General features: G+C 41.0%; 1 protein-coding gene across 3 annotated transcripts in view; it reads right to left on the bottom strand.

Annotated features, from left to right (window-relative positions):
- Positions 1-3,900: 3,900 nt before the first annotated feature.
- The window catches only part of LOC143037335 (CUE domain-containing protein 2-like), a 30,025-nt gene continuing 13,062 nt past the window's right edge, over positions 3,901-20,863 (bottom strand). For 2 of the 3 annotated variants that reach the window (XM_076205475.1, XM_076205480.1), the window contains exons 4-10: positions 19,981-20,144; positions 19,450-19,629; positions 19,258-19,362; positions 16,217-16,390; positions 15,955-16,059; positions 13,819-13,944; positions 3,901-5,799 (exon numbers count right to left, since the gene is read on the bottom strand). In XM_076205475.1, the coding sequence (XP_076061590.1) occupies positions 5,653-5,799; positions 13,819-13,944; positions 15,955-16,059; positions 16,217-16,390; positions 19,258-19,362; positions 19,450-19,629; positions 19,981-20,144 (1,001 nt within the window). In that variant the 3' untranslated portion in view covers positions 3,901-5,652. The remainder of the gene's footprint in view (positions 5,800-13,818; positions 13,945-15,954; positions 16,060-16,216; positions 16,391-19,257; positions 19,363-19,449; positions 19,630-19,980; positions 20,145-20,863) is intronic. The other variant, XR_012967460.1, reaches the window with a different exon arrangement.

Raw genomic sequence — 20,863 nt, forward strand, 5'->3', positions numbered from 1 at the left:
GATATTCCCCCACTCTCTCCACTTAGAACATGTTCATCCAAAACTCTTCCTACTCTTATCCTGGTTACCACTATATAGTCCATTAATGCTATATCAACCACCCTTCCATCCACCACCCTCTCTCATGTGTACTTATGCTCGATTTTCTTCCTAAACACTGTATTTGCTCTCATCAACTCTAGACACATCTCCATCCTCTCTCCACTTCAAAATTTTCCTGGAATTCCACATTTCCAACCACTCTATTTGTTTGTCTTACCATAGCATTGAGATCTCCAATACCACTACATTGACATTTCTCCCTAAACCCTCAATACACTCATTTAAATCTATCCAAAAATCCTCTTCTTCATCTACACTCTTCTCACTACCAGGCCTATGTGCACTTACAAAGACCCCCATCTACCTTCCCAGTTTCACCTTCATCCACATTAACCGTGACAAAACCTCCTTCCACTCCACCACATGCTTACCTATCTCTTCACTTACTAGTATAGCCGCCCCTTCTCTCCCTCCTTTCTTCACTCCTGAGGCTCTCCCAAACTAAAACTCGCCCCTCCCTTTCAACTTAGTTTCACTCAGTGCCAACACATCCATCTTCTCATAAACATACTATCCCTTTCCTTTTACTCTCATCTGTACCACATCCATGTACATTAAAAGACCCAAACCTTAGGGTTCTGGTAGGAAAACTTCTCCCAGATCCTCTTATGCTTTTTTTTTTTTTTTTTTTTTTAGGAATGTCACCTTTTACAACTCAAGTGGGAACACTATGGCAGTATTCTTTCTCCCCTACCACAGGGTTTGGTGAAAAAGGAAATGAATATTCAGAGAAGTGGTACAGGACAGTATTAAGAGTGAGGTGGGACAGCATAACAGAGGGACAGTCGCAGTATAATAAAGTAGCATAATTTCTCTGGGAATAGACATTTTCCTCTATCACAGACAAAATGATGTGTGGCTCTGGTCCAGAGGGGCACCCCAAATAGACCCTAAAGTATCAGCTGCATGCAACTGAGCAGCTTTTAACCTCGCAATTACATACAACACCCCAGATGGGTGCATTATTTGAATTATGATATTGTGCAAATAGGCAAATATATGTAGACTATCACCTGTAGTGATAGTTTAATGCAGCTCAGTGACAGATTAAAAAGAAAATCTAGATCAATGACAAAATGTCATGTATAATTAAAAACACATGCCAGGTAGTGAAAAATAGAAATCCCTAATTTTACCCGTGAGAATTAAAAATTAGGTTTTTAATATCGCCACAACAATAAAGTCTGGGAATAGGAAATCTACATACTGTACTAGGAGAGTTGACTGTACATACAATCAGCACTCAATTTAACCACTTCAGTACGATTCAAATTCTTGCGTGCAGCATCGGCTGCAGTATATACAATTCATCACACTACTCACATGATAAAATATAAAGTCACTGCTGTATTACTTGTTCTCTTTTACCCTGAGTAGTAATAAAACATAAAATGTGATCAAACTAGTTCACAGAATCTGTGGGTAACTCATGTACAACTACAAAGAAAATAATCAAGATGCTGATGCCAGCATCCTCGTGTACCCACTGTGCCTCATGACACCTATGTAGCCATCATCAGTGGTTAATAGACCCCCATATAACTGATTTCAGAAGCAACAAAATCCAATGATTTAGAATAAATTTCTTGGGTTACACCACTATATAACATATCAAAAATACATCTTCACTTTCTTGGTTTTATATCAAATTAAAGTAAATGTGTCAAATCTATTTATCAGACCAATGCTTCCCCTTTCTGTGCATTAAATCAAAGGATGAATGTATTTACATTATTCAGTAACAATGTTATAAAAAGGTGTTGAAAAGAAGACAGAAGAACAGGAAGTACTACTTTATTAGGATTTTTTACACAAAAATGTAAATGCTTTCAATGATGGAAAAGCCTTATTTTAATAACATTTATGTAAGGGAAATTCTATACATATTTTGTGTACCATTTTAACAATAACAAAGAATACCCATTTGTAATGCTTTAATATTTTTTTTGCAACAAAGGTGTTATCCACTCTGTGAGGTAGGCTGTGATCAGAGCTCAAGGATTTAAATGTTTGAGTGTGAACCTCTCCAGCATTCTTATCAATTGGTCAATCCATGGGCCCAGGTCTCTTGCAAGGAGATCCATGGCTCCCAGACAGCCAGTAACAGAGTACAGTGAGACCTCTCATTAACGGACGTTAATTAGCTATGAGGTGTTTTCGCTGTGTTTTTGGTGCTGTTGTTTAGTGCGTGCAATCACTATGCCACACAAAAACTACTCCAAAACACCGAAAACAAAGTGAAAATGCTGCAAACACAGCTAATTAATGTCCATTAATGAGAGGTCTCACTGTTTTTGAGTATAAGTCACTCAAGGAAGAGATATTGAGCTGTTGTCTACAAAAGAAAAGGTAAAAGGTGCAGATGTGGATATTATAACAGAAAAGGCAGCAGTAAGAGGAAGCTGGGCAGGGTATTTTCGGGAGTTGTTGAAATGAGAAATACAGGTAAACGTCGACTTACGATGGCATTAGGTTTCGATAGAGCCATCGTAAGACGATTTCATCGTAAGTCGATCCCCAATTTGTGTATCACTCTGTTCCGTGGTCACTGTACCTAGCCTACCTGTATATTAACCACCAGAGATACTGAATATAGCCTATTAAACATGTACAGTAGTTTATTTAATTATTTTTATCCTTTTTACCATATTCAAACACTATAATATGTATTTTCAGTACGGGACTTAAATCTCGCGGGCAGCAGCCAATGCCAGCCGTACGACGTGACGTAATAATACTCGCATCATAAAATATAGTCACCGCTTATATCGATCGTTCTCTCTTTCACCCGCGAATTTTGAAAACCACAGAGAATGGGATTCAGGGCACATTTGAGAGAATGTAAAAACACAGGGGCGACTACAATAAATATAATCAAGACGCCGATATGGCAGCGTCGCGAATCCACTTGCTCCTCATGACGCCTACGTATGCGGCACCGTATGGTAGGGGTTAAATACAGGTAAACGTCGACTTACGATGGCCGCGACTTACGATTGTTCGACTTTACGATGACGACGACGACGACGACGATATGATAATTTAACCCCTTCCATACGGTGCCGCACACATAGGCGTCATGAGGAGCAAGTAGATTCGCGACGCTGCCATATCGGCGTCTTGATTATATTTATTGTAGTCGCCCCTGTGTTTTTACATTCTCTCAAATGTGCCCTAAATCCCATTCTCTGTGGTTTTCAAAATTCGCGGGTGAAAGAGAGAACGATCGATATAAGCGGTGACTATATTTTATGATGCGAGTATTATTACGTCACGTCGTACGGCTGGCATTGGCTGCTGCCCGCGAGATTTAAGTTCCGTACTGAAAATACATATTATAGTGTTTGAATATGGTAAAAAGGATAAAAATAATTAAATAAACTACTGTACATGTTTAATAGGCTATATTCAGTATCTCTGGTGGTGAATATACAGGTAGGCTAGGTACAGTGACCACGGAACAGAGTGGGGATCGACTTACGATGAGATCGTCTTACGATGGCTCTATCGAAACCTAATGCCATCGTAAGTCGACGTTTACCTGTATATCATATCGTCGTCGTCGTCATCGTAAAGTCGAACAATCGTAAGTCGCGGCCATCGTAAGTCGACGTTTACCTGTAGACATTTGGGAATGGATGCTAAGAGACCGTACCAAGGGGAAAAAACAAGATGAGGAGAACAAGGGTGGTAAAGTAGTTGGGAGATAGGGTTGATGAAAGAGTATTGGGATGGTTTGGACACATGGAAAGAATGAGTGAAGGAAGATTAGTAAAAGAAGTGTAGAATGCACAGGTGGATGGAATGAATAAGAGGGGGTAACCAAGGATGAGATGGATGGATTTACCTAATTGTAGTATACAGGAAAGGAGCAATGCTTTGTTAAGTCGTGTCTCCTATTCTCTAATTTTCTAACATACCTGAACTCAAATTGATGTACAATTCCAATTTAATTTTTTATTTCCAAAATTATATCTAGATTTGAACTTGTGTATTATTTGAGCTTGGGCTCTATCACCTTCTAAGCTATTCCACATATTTATACATCTATATGGAAAACTGTATTTCTTCACATCCTTTCAACATGTGGTCTTTCTTAATTTACTTCCATGACCTCTTAAAGCCCTTCCATCTTTAATCAGGAGATCTCTTCTATCAATGCAATCTATCCCCTTTAGTGATCTGAACACTGTAATCATGTCACCTCTTTCTCTTCGATCTTTCAAAGTTGGCAGACCCAGTGCTTTAAGTCTCTCCTCATATGGTTTATCTGCCAAGGTGGGGACCAGTATGATTGCTGCCCTTAGTATTCTCTCAATCTTGCTTATAACCTTCATTCTGTGTGGTGGTGGTTGTTGCTGTTCCCTAGACTGTCTGTCCAAGCAGTCCCGTATCACCAAGGAATGCCACAGCCGAAATGGGGTTTTCCCACAAATCCTTTATGGAGTGTATGTTGTGTTGTTTGCATGCGTGATTGTGCATAATGCAGTCTTCTATGATGTGTTGAATAGTATCAAGTGAAGTGTTACAATTGTGGCATTTGTCCACAATGCGGTCATCCAGTCTCTCCTGGTAGCTTAGAAGGGCTGGGTGGTGGCTGCATTGCAGTCTGGCCAGGTGGACTCTGTCCTTTTGTGGGAGAGAGGATTCAAAAGGATGGATATCAGGGGGTCTGGCATGCAGCAATGTGTTGTCTTTTAGTGTGTTAATGGAGCAGTGAGTGATGTGATTATGAATATGTTTCTGGAGACTGGTATTTGGTGGTTTTGGAGGAAGAGAGAGTATTTGTGTGTGATACAGGTATTTGGGTGTTTTTTTATACTTCTTGGTGTGTGTAGGTGTTCTGCTATGTAGTGTAGCGAGTGTGTTGTGTTTGTGGAGGCTGCAGCAAGTGTTTGTGTGCCTCTCATGTCAAGGTGATCTTTGACTTTGAGGACTTTTGTTTCATAGTGTAGGTGGTCTGTAGGTGTTGCATAGGTTCAGCCTGTAATTGTTTTTAAGGCTTTGTTTTGTATGGTCTGAAGGGTGTTGAGGTGTGTCTCACTGAGATTAGGTGCCCATGCTGGACTCATAATTCATCACTGAGCGTATGCATTGTTTGTATATTGTAGTATTAGTTTCTTTGTTTTGTCCAAATGTTGTGCCAGTGATTGATTTAAGTGCATTGAGTCTAGGTGTGTATTTAGTTTTTATGTTTGTGTTGTTTAAACGACATGGATGTACCGTATGTTACACCATGAATTTTCAGGGTGTGTGTGTGTGGTATTAGAGTGTTGTTGATATAGAGATGAGGAATGTATTTTTGTTCTTTTGTCCAGTTGGTGAGAAGAGTTGCTGTAGATTTGGCTGGGGCTATTTTGAGTCTGTTTGTAATGTAATGTGGTTCTTACAAGCTGTCTGTATGTTGTGATTAGCATTTCTTTCTGCTTGTGGTTTTCACGTTTATTGGCTAACAACTGTTCATATCAGAGATACTATTTAAAGGACATTTATTATTACCTTAAGACATTATTCATGAAACTATTTGCAATGCAGTCTGATGATTAATACTCAGTGGAACCTGTATCGTCTCCAAGGTCTGAGGTTAACATAGGTTTTCTTCATATCTTCTGACTCTTCTTTCTTTATCACAGTGTAACGTTCCCCCTTGGAATTCACAACCTTGTTGTCCCTGTAACGTACCATTTTCTTGTCCTCCTGAGAAAAGACACCATTATTGATATTACAAGGCAACAAATATGATAAAAAAAAGTGTATTCCAATATACAGATATTTGTCGTATATTCAGTCACCAATATATACTACTTCATAGGTATTACATATATCAAAGTCTCTTTTCCCCTATAGGTGCTGTGGGTTTCCTGTAAGTTATACTTGCAATGGATTCATCCAATATTTTGCATCTCTTCACAATGAAATTAATTTCCCACTCCCAGCTTCACTCATATACCCAATCCAGATCTTACAGTAATCTCCAAGCCTCCGTGTTCTATACTCTCCTTATGATCTTTGTATCATTAGTGATTATATTAACATAACTGGTCAAATAATCCATCATATCATTAATATGCACCAAGAACTTTGTTGGTGCTAACACTGATTTTCACTTATTTTGAGGTAATTACTATACAGACGCTCCTCTACTTACGTTCATTCGTTTTACGTTTTTTCGATTTTACGTTTGAACTGACTGTAAAAAAAAAATTGTAAAATTTGTTTTTTGAGCGAATTTTTTAGTTTAGCGCGCTCTACGTAATTCAAATGATACGCATGACGCTGCGTCCATTGTTTACATGGCACAAACGTCAGACTGAACGTGCCTTGCCTCATCCTCCACCATCTCAATTTATGTTGCTTGAATTTAATTCATTTGAAATTAATGTTATTATTTTACAATGTTATGTGTATAATTAATTATTTAGGGGTGTTTTATAAGATACGGTAATAGAATTTACGGATGTATAGTACAGTAACAACTTGCGTTCATTTTCACGTTACGTTCGGCCGTTCAGAACCTAACTAAAACGTAAGTTGAGGAGCATCTGTATACATATATATATACATTTTAACAACCACAATGCACTTTAAATCTAAGCCATCAAAGGCCAGCATGCTGAAATTGAAATGTGATACTGCCCAGGACTCGAACCCGGCATCCTCATGACAAGTGCGGCAGTGATTTACCAACTAGGCTCTCTTGATAGCCTAGTTGGTAAGTCAGTGCTGCACTTGTCATGAGGATGCCGGGTTCGAGTCCTGGGCAGTACCACATTTCAATTTCAGCATGCTGGCCTTTGATGGCTTAGCATTAAAGTGCATTGTCATTTGTTAAAATGTACCTCTAATCACTGGGACCCATTCAGTGTTGTACATACATCATACATATACCAAGGCTTTTTCCCCCTTCCAAGGGAGGTAGCCAAAAAGGGAAAGGCATAAAAACACTCCCACCCATTTCATCCCTAAATACACTCCACACCCCTCCCACCCTCCCTCTCATCTGAGCACCTCCTGGATGACGGGTCATCCCTGCACCCTGCCCACCGCCCTGGGTCAGAAGCAGTGTCGCAAGACACAGCACATCCACAGCAAGGCCGCTTCATTTAATCGGCGACCCCCCCTCTCCGTCCCCCCTTGCATATAAGGAGAGGACGGGGAGAAATCCCTTCGGGCTGCGTCAAAATTTACTCACACATACTACCCCACCCCCACCCCCCCGCCCATTCCTCCTCATGCAATCACAACATCATCCATATACAACCATTCTCCACTCACCTCTGTCTTCCGTCCTCTCCCTTCCTTCCTCAACAGACATTCCCCTCTTCCCCAAAGCCCCCTTCACCCCATCCATCCACCTCATCCTAGGACGTCCCCTCATGTTCACTCCCTCCACATCTGCCTTCCATACCTCTTTTACTAGTCTTTCTTCACTCATTCTTTCCATGTGTCCAAACCATCCTAATATTCTTTCATCAACCCTATCTCCCAAATCCTTTTTCACCCCTGTTCTCCTCCTCACCTCCTCATTTCTCACTCTATCCAGCCTAGTAACCCCCACCATACTTCTCAGACACCTCATCTCAAACACATTCAAACTCCTTCTCTCTTCTTCTCTTATGTTCCACGTTTCTGCCCCATACAGTGCTGTTGGCACAATCACTCCTTCATACAGTCTCCTCTTCGCATCCATTCCTAAATGTCTATTCCTCATTACACTCTTTAATCCACCAAGGCATTTACTCGCTTCTCTCAATCTACATTCTACCTCCACCTTCACTCCACCTTTTCCTGCTACACTTGCACCCAAGTATCTAAAACTATCCACTTCCTCCAGTCGCTCTCCCTTAATGTTCACTTCCAGTCTACTGCCACTTTCACCCCTTGTACATCTCATCACCTTACTTTTACCCACATATATCTTTAGCTTTCTTCTATCACATACTCTCCCAAACTCTGCCACCAGCTTCCTCAATCCCTCCCTCAGTGTTGTACATTATATATATATATATATATATATATTATATATATATATTTATATATATATACATATATGTGTGTGTGTGTGTATTTACCTAGTTGTATTATATGAGAAGGGGAGCTATGCTCCTGGTGACCCATTTTTGTATCTCGCAAGATCAAGTTTGTTCTTAAATTCCTGTATTGTGTTTGCACACACTATATCTTCATTCAATTTGTTCCATATATCTATCAGGTCTCTTCTGTAGTTATCCTTTTTGAGTTTCATTGCATGGCCTCTTGTTTTTCCTCTGTCCCACTTTAATAAGTCCTCTCTATCAAGGCATTCTTTTCCTTTCATAATTCTGTAGATAGTTAGTAGGTCCCCTCATTCTCTTCTTTGTTCCAGGGTCGACAATTCCAGTTCGGCCAGTCTTTGTTCATATAACAGGTTTGAAAGTGTGTGTGTATATATAAAAAAGCTACTAAGAAAAATTGAAATAATAAGTGGTATGCAAGGAAAGTTATTGAAATGGATGGAAGATTTCTTGAACGGGAGAAAAATGAGGGTGGTACTTTGAGACAAAAACTCGACCTGGGAAGAAATGATAAGTGGAGTCCCACAAGGTTCTGTATTGGCTCCAATAATGTTTGCCATATATATAAATGACATGGATGAAGGTGTGGAATGTTATATGAACTTCTTTGCAGATGATGCAAAACTACTAAAGAAAGTAAGTACGGAGGAAGATTGTGAATCACTACAGAAAGACCTGGATAAAGTCTGGGAATGGAGTCAAAAGTGAGAAGTGATCTTCAACAACAAGAAATGTTGTATAATGGAGTTTGAAAAGAGTAAAAATAGGGTATTGGGCCTGGGGTATTGGCTGCATGTTGTTATGGCAAAGTAGCATACAGACCAGAGCAACACATCATTTTGTCTGTGATAGAGGACTCTGCTCACAGAGAAACAATGAAGCTTTTATTATACTGCTACTGTCCCTCCATTATGCTGTCCCCCAACCCCTTGTTGCTGTCATGTACCATTTCTCTGAATTTCATTTCCTTGTTTCACCTACCCTGTGGTGGGTGGAAAAGAATACTGCGACCAAGTATTTCCACTTGGATCATAAGAGGTGAGAAAAACAGGACGGGGATTGGGACCAAGCATCCTTCTCCCTGTAGCACCACAGGGGACATTCCTAAAAAAAGTAAAGGCATAAGAGGGTCTAGGAGTTTTCCAACCAGCACCCTAAGGTTTGGGTCTTTTAATGTGCGTGGATGTGGCACAGAGGAGAGTAAAAGGGAAGAGATAGGTAGTATGTGAGAAGAAAGATGGATGTGTTGGCTTTGAGTGAAACTAAGTTGAGAGGGAAGGATGAGTGTGAGTTTGGGAGTGTAATTGGGAGGTTCTCAGGAGTGAAGAGAGGGCAAGGGAGAGAAGGGGTGGCTATACTAGTAAGTGAAGAGATAGGTAAACATGTAGTGGAGTGGAAGGAGGTTTCCTCAAGGATAATGTGGATGAAGGTGAAACTGGAAAAACAGATGTAGGTTTTTGTAAGTGCATATGGGCCTGGTAGTGACAAGAGTGTAGAAGAAAGGGAGGCTTTTTGGATGGATTTAAATGAGTACATAGAGGGATTAGGGAGGAACATCAATGTAGTAGTATTGGGAAACCTTAATGCTAGGGTAGGAAATGAACCAATTGATGGAGTGGTTGAGAAATATGGAGTTCCAGGAAAGAATTGTAGAGGAGAGTTGATGGTGATGTGTCTAGAGAGTTGATGATAGCAAATACAGTGTTTCGGAAGAAAGTCAAGCATAAGTACACATAGGAGAGGGTGGTGGAGGGAAGGGTGGTAGATAGAGCATTAATGGACTATGTAGTGGTAGATAGGAGTATAACAGGAAGAGTTAAGGATGTACATGTGCTAAGGGGAGAGAGTGTGGAAATATCAAATCATTTTTTGGTGGAAGGTAAATTGACAGTGGAGGATACATAGAGAAATAGGAAAAATACAAAAGGTAGGGAGGTGCTTAGAGTGAATTCTTTAAATGAAAAGGAAAAGAAGTAAAAGAAGCTGAGGGAGGAGTGAAGGACAGAGTAGAGCTAGGAGTGGAGGAGGAATGGGGATGGTTCAAGGAGGGAGTCACAAAGTGTGCAAAGACGGTGTGTGGAACAAGAAGGACAGGAGGAAATAGAAGGAACGGTAGTGAGTGTTGGGATGAGGAAACAAAGAAGGTTGTAGAACAGAAGAAGCGAGGTTTCACAGATTGGTTACAAAATAGGACGAGGGAGTCATATGTGAGGTACAAAGAAATGTAAAGCACAAGGTAAAGAAGGCAAAGAGGGGAGCAGATGTGAAATGGGGTAAGAGTATGACAGAAAATTTTGAAAGTAATAAAAAGATGTTTTGGAAAGAAATTATGAGAGGAAGAGGAGGCGAGTCAAGTAGAGAAGAAAAGGTAAAAGATGCAGATAGAAAGATGATAATGGAAGAGAAGGCAGTATGAAGATGGGCAGAGTATTTTAGGGAGTTGCTAAATGTGAAGGAGGATAGGGAGGGAAAGATAGTTGCAGTGGGAAGTGCTAAGAAAATGACTGTGATTAGTGAGGAAAATGGAGGAGAAATAAGGAAGGATGAAGTGAAGGCAGTTGTTAAGCTGATGAGAGCAGGTAAGGCACCTGGTCTGGATGGATGCCATGCAGAATGTCTAAAAACAGGAGGTACAGTGATGGTGGACTGGCTGGTGAGGTTATTTAATGTTTGCTGGAGAGAGGGTAGAGTGCTGGAGGACTGAAGGTGTGCCTGTTTAGTTCCACTTTACAAGGGAAAAGGGTACAAGTGTGAGTGTAATAGTTTCAGAGGGATTAGCTTGTTAAGTGTAGTTGGGAAGGCTTATGGGAGGATCTTGATTGAGCGGATTAGGAGAGGAACAGAGGGAGTTAGGTGAGGAACAGTGTGGATTTAGGACAGGTAGAGGTTGCGTAGATCAGATTTTTGGGGTAAGACAGATATGTGAGAAAGCTATAGGAAAAGGTAAGGATGTTTTTTTGGACTTATAGATCTGGAAAAGGCTTATGACAGGGTAGACAGGAAGGCACTGTGGGAGGTTTTGCAGATATACAGGATAGGAGGAAAGCTTCTAGGAGCTGTCAGGAGTTTTTACGAGAGTAGTAGAGCATGTGGCAGAATTAGAAATGGAGAGAGTGAGTGGTTTGAGGTAAAGGTGGGACTTCGTCAGGGATGTGTTATGTCGCCCTGGCTGTTCAACTTATACATGAATGGGGTGGTGCAAGAGGTAAATGCAAAGGTGGTGGGTCAGGGATTGGAGATGTTTAAAGAAAATGGAGAAAAGTGGGAGGTGAACCAGCTATTGTTTGTGGATGACACTGTGCTTGTAGCAGGATGAGAGGAGGGATTGAGGAGGTTGGTGATAGAGTTTGGGAGAGTGTGTGAAGGAAGAAATTTGAAGATAAATGTGGGTAAAAGTAAGATGATGAGATGTACAAGGAGTGAAAGTGGCAGCAGACTGGAAGTAAGCATTAAGGGAGAGTGACTGGAGGAAGTGGATAGTTTTAGATACTTGGGTGTAAATGTGGCAGGAAAGGGTGGAGGGGAGGTGGAGGTAGAATGTAGATTGAGAGAAGTGAGTAAATGCCTTGGTGTATTAAAAAGTGTAATGAGAAATAGACATTTGGGAATGGAGGCTAAGAGGAGATTGTATGAAGGAGTGAAACAGCACTGTATGGGGCAGAGACATGGAACACAAGAGAGGAAGAGAGAAGGAGTTCGAATGTGTTTGAGATGAGGTGTCTGAGAAGCATGATGGGGGTCACTAAGCTAGAGTGAGAAATGAGGTGAGGAGGAGAACAGGGGTGGTAAGGGAGTTGGGAGATAGGGTGGATGAAAGAGTATTGGGATGGTTTGGACACATGGAAAGAATGAGTGAAGAAAGACTAGTAAAAGAAGTATGGAAGGCAGATGTGGAGGGAGTGAACATGAGGGGGCGACCTAGGATGAGGTGAAAGGGGCTTTGGGGAGGAGGGGATTGTCTGTTGAGGAAGGACAGGAGAGGACAGAAGACAGGGGTGAATGGAGAATAGTTGTATATGGATGATGCTGTGATGCATGAAGTGTGAGAAAAATTTGATGCAGCCCAAAAGGATTTCTCCCCGTCTTCTCCTCTTCTGCATGAGGGGACGGAGAGGGGGGGGTCATCAATTTAATGAAGCGGCCTTGCTGTGGATGTGCTGTGTCTTGCGACACTGCCTCTGACCCAGGGCAGTGGACAAGATGCAGGGATGACCCATCATCCAGGAGGTGCCAAGATAAGAGGGAGGGTAGAGGGCAGAGGGGAGTGGAGTGTATTAGGGATGGAATGGGTGGGAATGGTTTTTATGCCTTTTTCTTTTCGGCTACCTCCCTTGTAAGGGGGAAAAAGCCTTGGTATATGTATGTATGTATTATCATAATTTATATTTACTTATTTATCATTACATTTTACTTCACATCCGACCTAGTTATGGACCAAAAGGTCTCCTGTCAGCATGCTCATCCTTTGTAATCCTTTGAGACCTGAAAAAGAACAGCTTTCCCCACAGAGTGGTGGATGTATGGAACACACTTGACGAAACAATAGTACAGGTAGTCCTCACTTTACGCGCTAGATGCGTTCCAAAAGGCAGCGCGTAATGTGAATTTCGCGTAATGTGAGGAATTAAACTCACTACTTTGCTGTTACAAGTGTTTCCAATACCATAATCCTTCCTGCAGCTGAGCCACGAGCTAAGCATATAACCTCTGACCTGCCTTGTTGTTGTTGATTTACCACCACATATGGGATCACGGGTTAATTGGCCTTTACGCCTTGATAAGTAGCGTCCCTCTGCTGATCTGCACGCTGTTGTTGTTGTTGTAGCGGCAGCTTATTGCGATTCAAGGATGAATAAATTTCTTTCAAGTTTTTTTCTACATTCATTTTTATTTTACTTTTATGAAAATAAAATTACCCTTGGACAATGAAAAAAATCATGGGTCAGGAAACCATCCCGCAAGCTGAGATGTTGCTCTCACACGTTTCCATACTGACAACAACACAACACTCACCGCTCGCTGTGTACTATTGTAGATTATGTATTTTAACTTTCCGGATTTCGCGTTACTCTGAGGAATTTGTGTAATGTGAGGAATACCCCCTAGTTTTGGACACCGCTTTAATGTGAAATCGCGTAATGTGAACCCGCGTAAAACGAGGATTACCTGTATATGTAAAAAGAAAATACACGAATTTAAGGACATATTAGGCATGGCAAGATACAGAGATGGGACACCACGAGCATAACTCCCCTTCCCATAAGATACAACTAGGTAAATACATTCAAACTTTTCTCCTCTGCCTCTTTTATATTCTATGTTTCTGCCCCATACAAAGTCGTTGGCACAATCATCCCTTCATACAATCTTCTCTTTGCATCCATTCCCTGATGCCTGTTTCTCATGATACTTTTTAAATTCCCAAGGCAAATACTATTTACAGTATTTTCATGAAAGTAGCGGTTGCCGACAAGACTGACGAGTTAAATACCATATGAGGACAGAGCCTTTATTTGTACGATGTTTTGCTTATTACAGCTTTTTCAAGTACTTGAAAAAACTGTAATAAGCGAAACGTCGTACAAATAAAGGCTCCGTCCTCATATGGTGTTAACTCATCAGTATTTACAGTATGGTAATAATACATGGACTTTAAACATACCACCTTCGGTGCCACTGGTTTGTGGTCTCGCCTGTCTTCCTCATTGTCTATAAAGCCATATTTGTTCAAAATGGTCTCTCTTATCTTCTTATCAGGAACAGTAGCAGCATTTAATAGCATGCTTAGCTAGCATGGAAAATAAACAGCAGATTAGATGTCATGAATTAGCCTTAACATGGTTTAAAACAAGCCTATTTCATATTGGCAGTGAAATGAATATATAGGATGAACCTGAAAATTTGGTGGTTCCTTCCTGTCACGTCACATTTCCCTATTACTCCATCAACTAGCTCATCTCCTATCTATCTATATACAAAGAGATTTTTCCCCCTTATAAGGGAGGTAGCCAAGTCAAAGACATATACCTACTCCCACCCATTCCACTCCCCTCCACCACCACCTCCTTCCTCTTATCTTAGCTCCTCATGGATGATGGGTCATCTCTGTATCCTGCCCACTGCCCTGGATCACAAGCAATATAGCAAGATAGTGCATCCACAGCAAGGCCGCTTCACTTAATCAGCAATCCCCCTTCTCTGTCCCCTCATGCAGAAAAAGAGAAGACGGGGAGAAATCCCTTCGGGCTGCATCAAAATATCATTCACATATAAGTACCTCCTACCTCCAGTCCCCTGCCCCTACCTTATTTGCATAATGGTATCATCTATACACAGCAACTCTCCATCCCTATCTCCTGCCTTTTTCCTTCTTTGCTCGACAGACTTTCACCTCTTTCTCAACACCCCTTCACCCCATCCATCCATCTCATCCTTGGTCTCATCCTTACTCCAGGTTAGGCACCTGGGTTAGATGGTTGTCATGCAGTGTCTGAAGAAGGGAGGTACAGTAATAGTGGACTGGCTAATGAGGTTGTTTAATGTGTGTCTAACATAGGGCAGTGCCTGTATAGTTCATATTTATAAGGGAAAAGGGGTCATATATGAGTGAAGTAGTTTCATAGGGATCAGTTTGTTGAATGTCATTGGGATGGCTTATGGGAGTTTTAATTGAGAGAATTAGGAGAGGAACAGAAGGAGTAATTGGTAAGGAACAGTGTGGGTTTAGGAAAGGCAGGGGTTCCATGGATCAGATTTTTGTGGTAAGACAGATATGTGAGAAAGCTTTAGCAAAATGTAAGGATGTGTTTTGGGCCTTTATGGATTTGGAAAAGGCTTATGACAGGGTAGACAGAAGGCACTGTGGGAGGATTTGCAGATTTATGGGATTGGGGGAAAGCTGTTCAGGGCAGTCAAGAGTTTTTACATGAGTGGTAGAGCTCATCTCCTACTCTAACATTAATATCTCCCAACACCATTACATTCACATTTCTTCCAAAACTTTCCACTCTTTTATTTGGCTCAAGTTGGACAGTGATGTGATGAGAAATGAAATTCTGACATATAAGCTAGTTAGTTTCCTGACATTTTGTCACAAAGGACTTCTGCTAAGGAATGGAATGGAAATTACTAAGTCAATCCACCAATTTTCACTGGATCAGAGTGGCAGGGGAAAAATAGTCAAAGAAAATGAAAGTAGTTGTGTGAAAATGGTTTTTACCAATCTATCCATCTATTTATATACCAAGAACTTTTTCCTCCCTTTCCTCCCTCTCATCTTAGCTCCTTGTGAATGGATCATCACTGTCTCCCAACCCCTGCCCTAGATCAGAAGCAATGCAGCAAGACAGTACATCCACAACAAGGCCACTTCACTTGACGGTGACCACCCTGTCTGTCCCCTAATGCACAAAATAGAAAAGACAGTGAAATCCTTTTGGGCTGTGTTGAAATATTCAAACATAACCACTCTCTACTTCCCATTCCCTGCACCCTCTCTTCTAATGAGTTTTTACTAATAAGTACCTTTTTTAGTTACTATCAAGGAAAGAAAGAGGAGACTGGCAACAATACAATTTTTCAACAAAAGTGAGGAAAGATGTTAAAGATTTAGGGCAGAAATGTTCAGAAAAATGGAAAAAAAAATTAATGGGAGGTAAACTGAAATGAGATTTTGTCTGAAATTAGCTAGGGAGAAACAGTGTGGGCATAATTTCTCATTCATAATCTGGAACAGCAGTTCAACTGGATACAAGAAAATATATTGAATAAGTCAATAATAAATTCATTTTACACATACCCTTTTTGGTGCTCCAGATTTGTTGCCTTGCCTCTCAGCCTCATCAGTTATAAGTTCATTTTTGATCAGTCCAGGCTCTTTCATCTTAACAGGAGATGAACAAGTCTTTCATGGCAAACCCAGTTTGGAGGAAAAAAAAATTAAATGATAAATTGAACCATGGCATAAATCTTGATGTTAGAGAACACAAGCTATATAAAAAAAAAATATTAGTATGTACAGCAACTAGTAATATTTTCTTAAATATTTTCCTCAAAGATACCTTATGTACATTTGGAGATCTGAGTGAGACTTGACGTTCCTTCCTCTGTAGAATGAGGCATACTGCCTCTTCCAGGTCTCCGTTGGAAAATGCAAGGCAGTGTTGTACCTCCAGAATACTGGTTGCAGGAAACATCTCCAAAAGAAGGGCCACATCATCTGGACATTCATTATGCTATAGGACATAATTATTAGTTTCCTGCTTCATTCCATGCTGTCTTACAACTCCTTTCCTATTTTTTGTCATGCATATGCTCAATTTGTTCAATAAAAGGATTCAAGTCCAGTGGACCAATTTGACCACTCAACACTCACTCCACAACAACAAATAATATCAATAACAATGACAAGGATGCTCGCTGTCTGAGTGAGTCAGGGCATCGCTACTTGTGACAGAGGGCATGATGATGGTGGTCTGAACCCTGCTAATGGCAAGTTGAACCAAGGGTACGGTTAATTAAATTCCATGTTATAAAGTCCTCTGTTAAAGGCGCCATCCTAGCCTCCTGATAGGGAGGAGTTTTACAACATTGAACCAAATCATCAATCGAAAATAACAATAATCTGTCTATAAACCAAAGGCTTCTTCCCCTTTTAGGGGGAGTACCCAGTCAAGGTATGCACCCTCTCCCACCCATTTCACTTCCATCCACCCCCCTTGTTTCCCTCTTATCTTAGCTCTTAAGGGCCATTTACATGGTCGTACAGTTTGACAAACCCGGTTTGTCAAACACAAGTGTTTGAAGTGATGTTTGACCGTGTGAATGGGGTATTTGGTCGTCAAACACGTTTGTCGAACGTGTTTGACAGCCAAATACCCTATTCACACAGTCAAACATCACTTCAAACCGTTTGACCGTCTAAATGCCCCTTTATGGATGAAGGATCATACCTGTCTCCTGCCCACTGCCCAAATCAGAAGCAATGAAACAAGACACAATACATTCACAGCAAGGCTGCTTCACTTACACAAAGACCCTCACTCCTCTACCCCTTGTGTGAAAAAATAGAGAAAAGGAGAATTCCCTTCAGTCTGCATCAAATTATCATCCATACACAACCATTCTCCACTTACCCCTATCCCCTGCCTTCTCCCTTTCTTGCTCAACAGACATTCCCCTCTTGCTCAAAGCCCTTTTCACCTCATCCATCCATCTCCTCCTTGGTTGTCCACACAAGTTCACTCCATCCACCTCTGCCTTCCACACATCCTTTATTAAATTTTTCTACACTTATGCTTTCCATGTGCCCAAACCATCTCGATAACCTTTAATCAGCTTTACCTATCAGCTCCCTGTCCATCCTTTCTCTCTTCCTCACCTGATTTCTTATTCTATCCAACATTTCAACCTCTACTATACTTCTCAGACACTTCAACTCAAACTCATTCAAACTTATCTTTTCTGCCTCTCTTAAATTGTAAGTCTCTGCCTCTCACATTGCCATAGGCAAAATCACTCTTTCATATAATCTTCTTTGCATCCATTCACAGGTGCCTATTTCTCATGACACTTTTCAGTCCCCCAAGACATTTACTTACTTTTCTCAATCTATAGTTTACCTCCACCTCCACTCCATTTCCTGGCAGCAAATTGGAAGGGAGAGAGACTGGAGGAAGTGAGTAGCTTTAGATACTTGGGTGTGAATGTGGCAGGAAAGGGAGGAGTGGAGGTAGACTGCAGATTGAGAGAAACAAGTAAATGCCTTGGGGGATTAAAAAGTGTAATGATAAATAGATGTTTGGGAATGGATGCTAAAAGGAGATTGTATGAATTGGTGATTGTGCCAACAGCACTCCGTGGGGCAGAAACATGGAACATAGGAGAAAAGAGGAGGAGTTTAAATGTGTGTGAGATAAGATGCCTGAGAAGTATGGTAGGGGTTACAAGGCTGGATAGAGTGAGAAATGAAGAGGTGAAGAGGAAAGTGGAGGTAGAAAGGGAGTTGGGAGAGAGGGCTGATGAGTGTTAGGATGGTTTGGATACATGGAAAGAATGAGTAAATTTAGATTAGTAAAAGAGGTGTGAAAGGCAAAAGTGGAGAAGTGAACATGAGGGGGTGACCAAGGATGAGATGGATGGAGTAAAAGGGGCACTGGGAAAGAAGGAAATGTCTGTTGAGGAAGGAAGGGAAAAGACAGAAAATAGGGGTGAGTGGAGAATAGTTGTGTATGGATGATGCTGTGATGCATGGGAGTCAGGGGGGGATGAGGGAGTATGTGTGAATGATATTTTGACACAACCTGAAGGGATTTCTCCCTGTCTTCTCTTTTTCTGCTTGAGACGGAGAGGGCGGGTTGCTGATTAAATGAAGTGGCCTTGCTCTGGATGTGCTGTGTCTTGCTGCATTGGTTCTGACTCAGGGCAGTGGGTGAGATCCAGGGATGACCTATCATCCAGGAGGAGCCAAGAAAAGAGGGAGGGGTGGTGAATGGGAGTGGAGTATGTGGGGATGAAATGAGTGGGAGTGGATTTATGCCTTTGACTTTAGCTACCTACCTTGTCAGGGGGGAAAAGCTGCTGGTATATGTACATAGAAAACCAAATATTTAAAACTATCCACTTCCTCCAGTCTCTTTCCTTTAAGACTTAGTTCCAATTTACAGCCATCCTCTCCCTTTTTACATCTCATCACCTTACTTTTACCCATATTTACCTTCAAGTTTCTCCTATTGCATACCTTCCCAAACTCAGTCACTAACTCCCTTAAACCCGCCTCTGGTCCTGCCATAAATAGAGTGCCATCTGCAAACAACAACTGGCTCACCTCCCACTTCTCTCCATTATCTCTAACCATCTCCAGTCTCCTGCCCATTAGCCTTACATTTACCTCCCACACCACCCTGTCCATGAACACTTTGAACAGGTATGATGGCATGACACTCCTTTCATTTTAAGGTCCCCCTTCAGTTAAATACATAAACAAAAGTATGCTACAGCAAAAGCACATTTACATGCCACAGATTGATGAGGTAAACAAAACAGAATACAAAAGTAAAATAAACTATGATAAATGATACATGAGTGAGAGAGACCACCTCACCTCAGAGCCAAGGGATACTCCACTTGCTTCAGACAGCTTGCCAGACCTCTCATTTGTTTCACATCCAGACTCATTTGCCATTTGTTCACGAAGAATAGGAGTGACCTGTGGCAGTGGATGGAAAAATAAATATTAGATTAAACCACAAAACTATAATGTAAAAATTTTGTAACCTGTGCCCCAAATAACTACCTTAGATACATTTGAAGATTTGAGTGAGATTTGCTGTTCCTGCCTTTGTAGGATGAGGCATGCTGCCTCTTCTAGGTCTCCCACACAAGTTGCCAGACAATGTTGTACTTCCAGATCACAAGCAGTTGGAAACATTTCCAGAAGAAAGGATATGTCGCCATCAGAATATTCTGTATTGTACTGTTTGGCAAATGTCATGATTACTACAATTGTTACTTGATATGTATGACATTTTTGTGCAACACATATTCAATAAAATTCAGCCACTTGAAACAGGTGGTGCTGTTTATAAGAATCCTGGTATGACCAGATAATTTCATTCAGATAAGGTAAGATCCTTCAGTGACAATTCAGAGAACCTTCAACCCTGAACCCCACTCTTCAGCTTAATGCATCAACAAGCATTTGTTAATGCAAAATCATGCTTGTGTCTTAAAGGTGCTGACTCGAAACCATTTATGCAAAACATGCTTACTATAATACTAAGTAACACCTATACTTAAGAAAACAAGTCCAGTAACACTATCTCACCTCTGAGCCAAAGGAATCCTCAAGTAACTCAGATGATGTGCCACTTGCTTCCGAGAGCTTGTGAGACATCTTAGGTGCTCCACTCTTGTGAAATGAACTATAAGAGTTCTGGGATCCACGTGATGCAGAGACTAATGTGTCAACAGACACCTTCATTGATTTGTCTGTAAATTGCTAGGAATAATGAACAATGTACAATATGTATGATTCTTGTGATTGCAGCTATCCAAAATGCTGTCACTTATTTTATCATACAAGAGTATAATGATAAAGGATACCTGTCTGTACTGTATCAATAAGCCACTCTGTTATGCTGCTCCTTAGCAATTTTTCAGCCAAGGGAAATCTCCCATCATGTGGTACTGACTGTATGTTATTATGTGGCCAATACTTTAAGGACTGTTTTGGGGGTATCCATACAAACCATGTTAAGTCTAAAATCTCTATTGCTGTCCCTCCCTTATGATGTTACCATGAACCTGTCCTTTATCATTTCTATGACACTACCTCTTCCCCACCCTAGTTGTAATAGTGGTAGGGTGAAGTGCTGGAGGTAATTCTGCCACTGTATTTCTCATGTGTGTTGTAAGAGGTGATGAAATGGAACAGATTAAAGAGATTATGCCACTCAAAGCATAAGAGGGTCTGGGAGGAGGACTCCAACCACAACTCTTGTAACTGAATTATTAAATGTGAATGGTTGTGATACAGATCACAGTCAAAGGGAAGAAATTGATAGTCTGTTTGTGAAAAAAAGATGGATGTGTTAGCATTAAGTGAAACCAAGTTGAAAGGGAGAGATGATTTTGAGTTTAGGAGTATGATGGGGAGGGTGTCCAAAGGGATGAGTGGTAAAGAATAGGTACAAGGAGACAACAGTAGT

Source organism: Oratosquilla oratoria, chromosome 2 (assembly GCF_046742065.1).
Source record: "Oratosquilla oratoria isolate Oo_2021 chromosome 2, ASM4674206v1, whole genome shotgun sequence".
NCBI classification, from domain to species: domain Eukaryota; kingdom Metazoa; phylum Arthropoda; class Malacostraca; order Stomatopoda; family Squillidae; genus Oratosquilla; species Oratosquilla oratoria.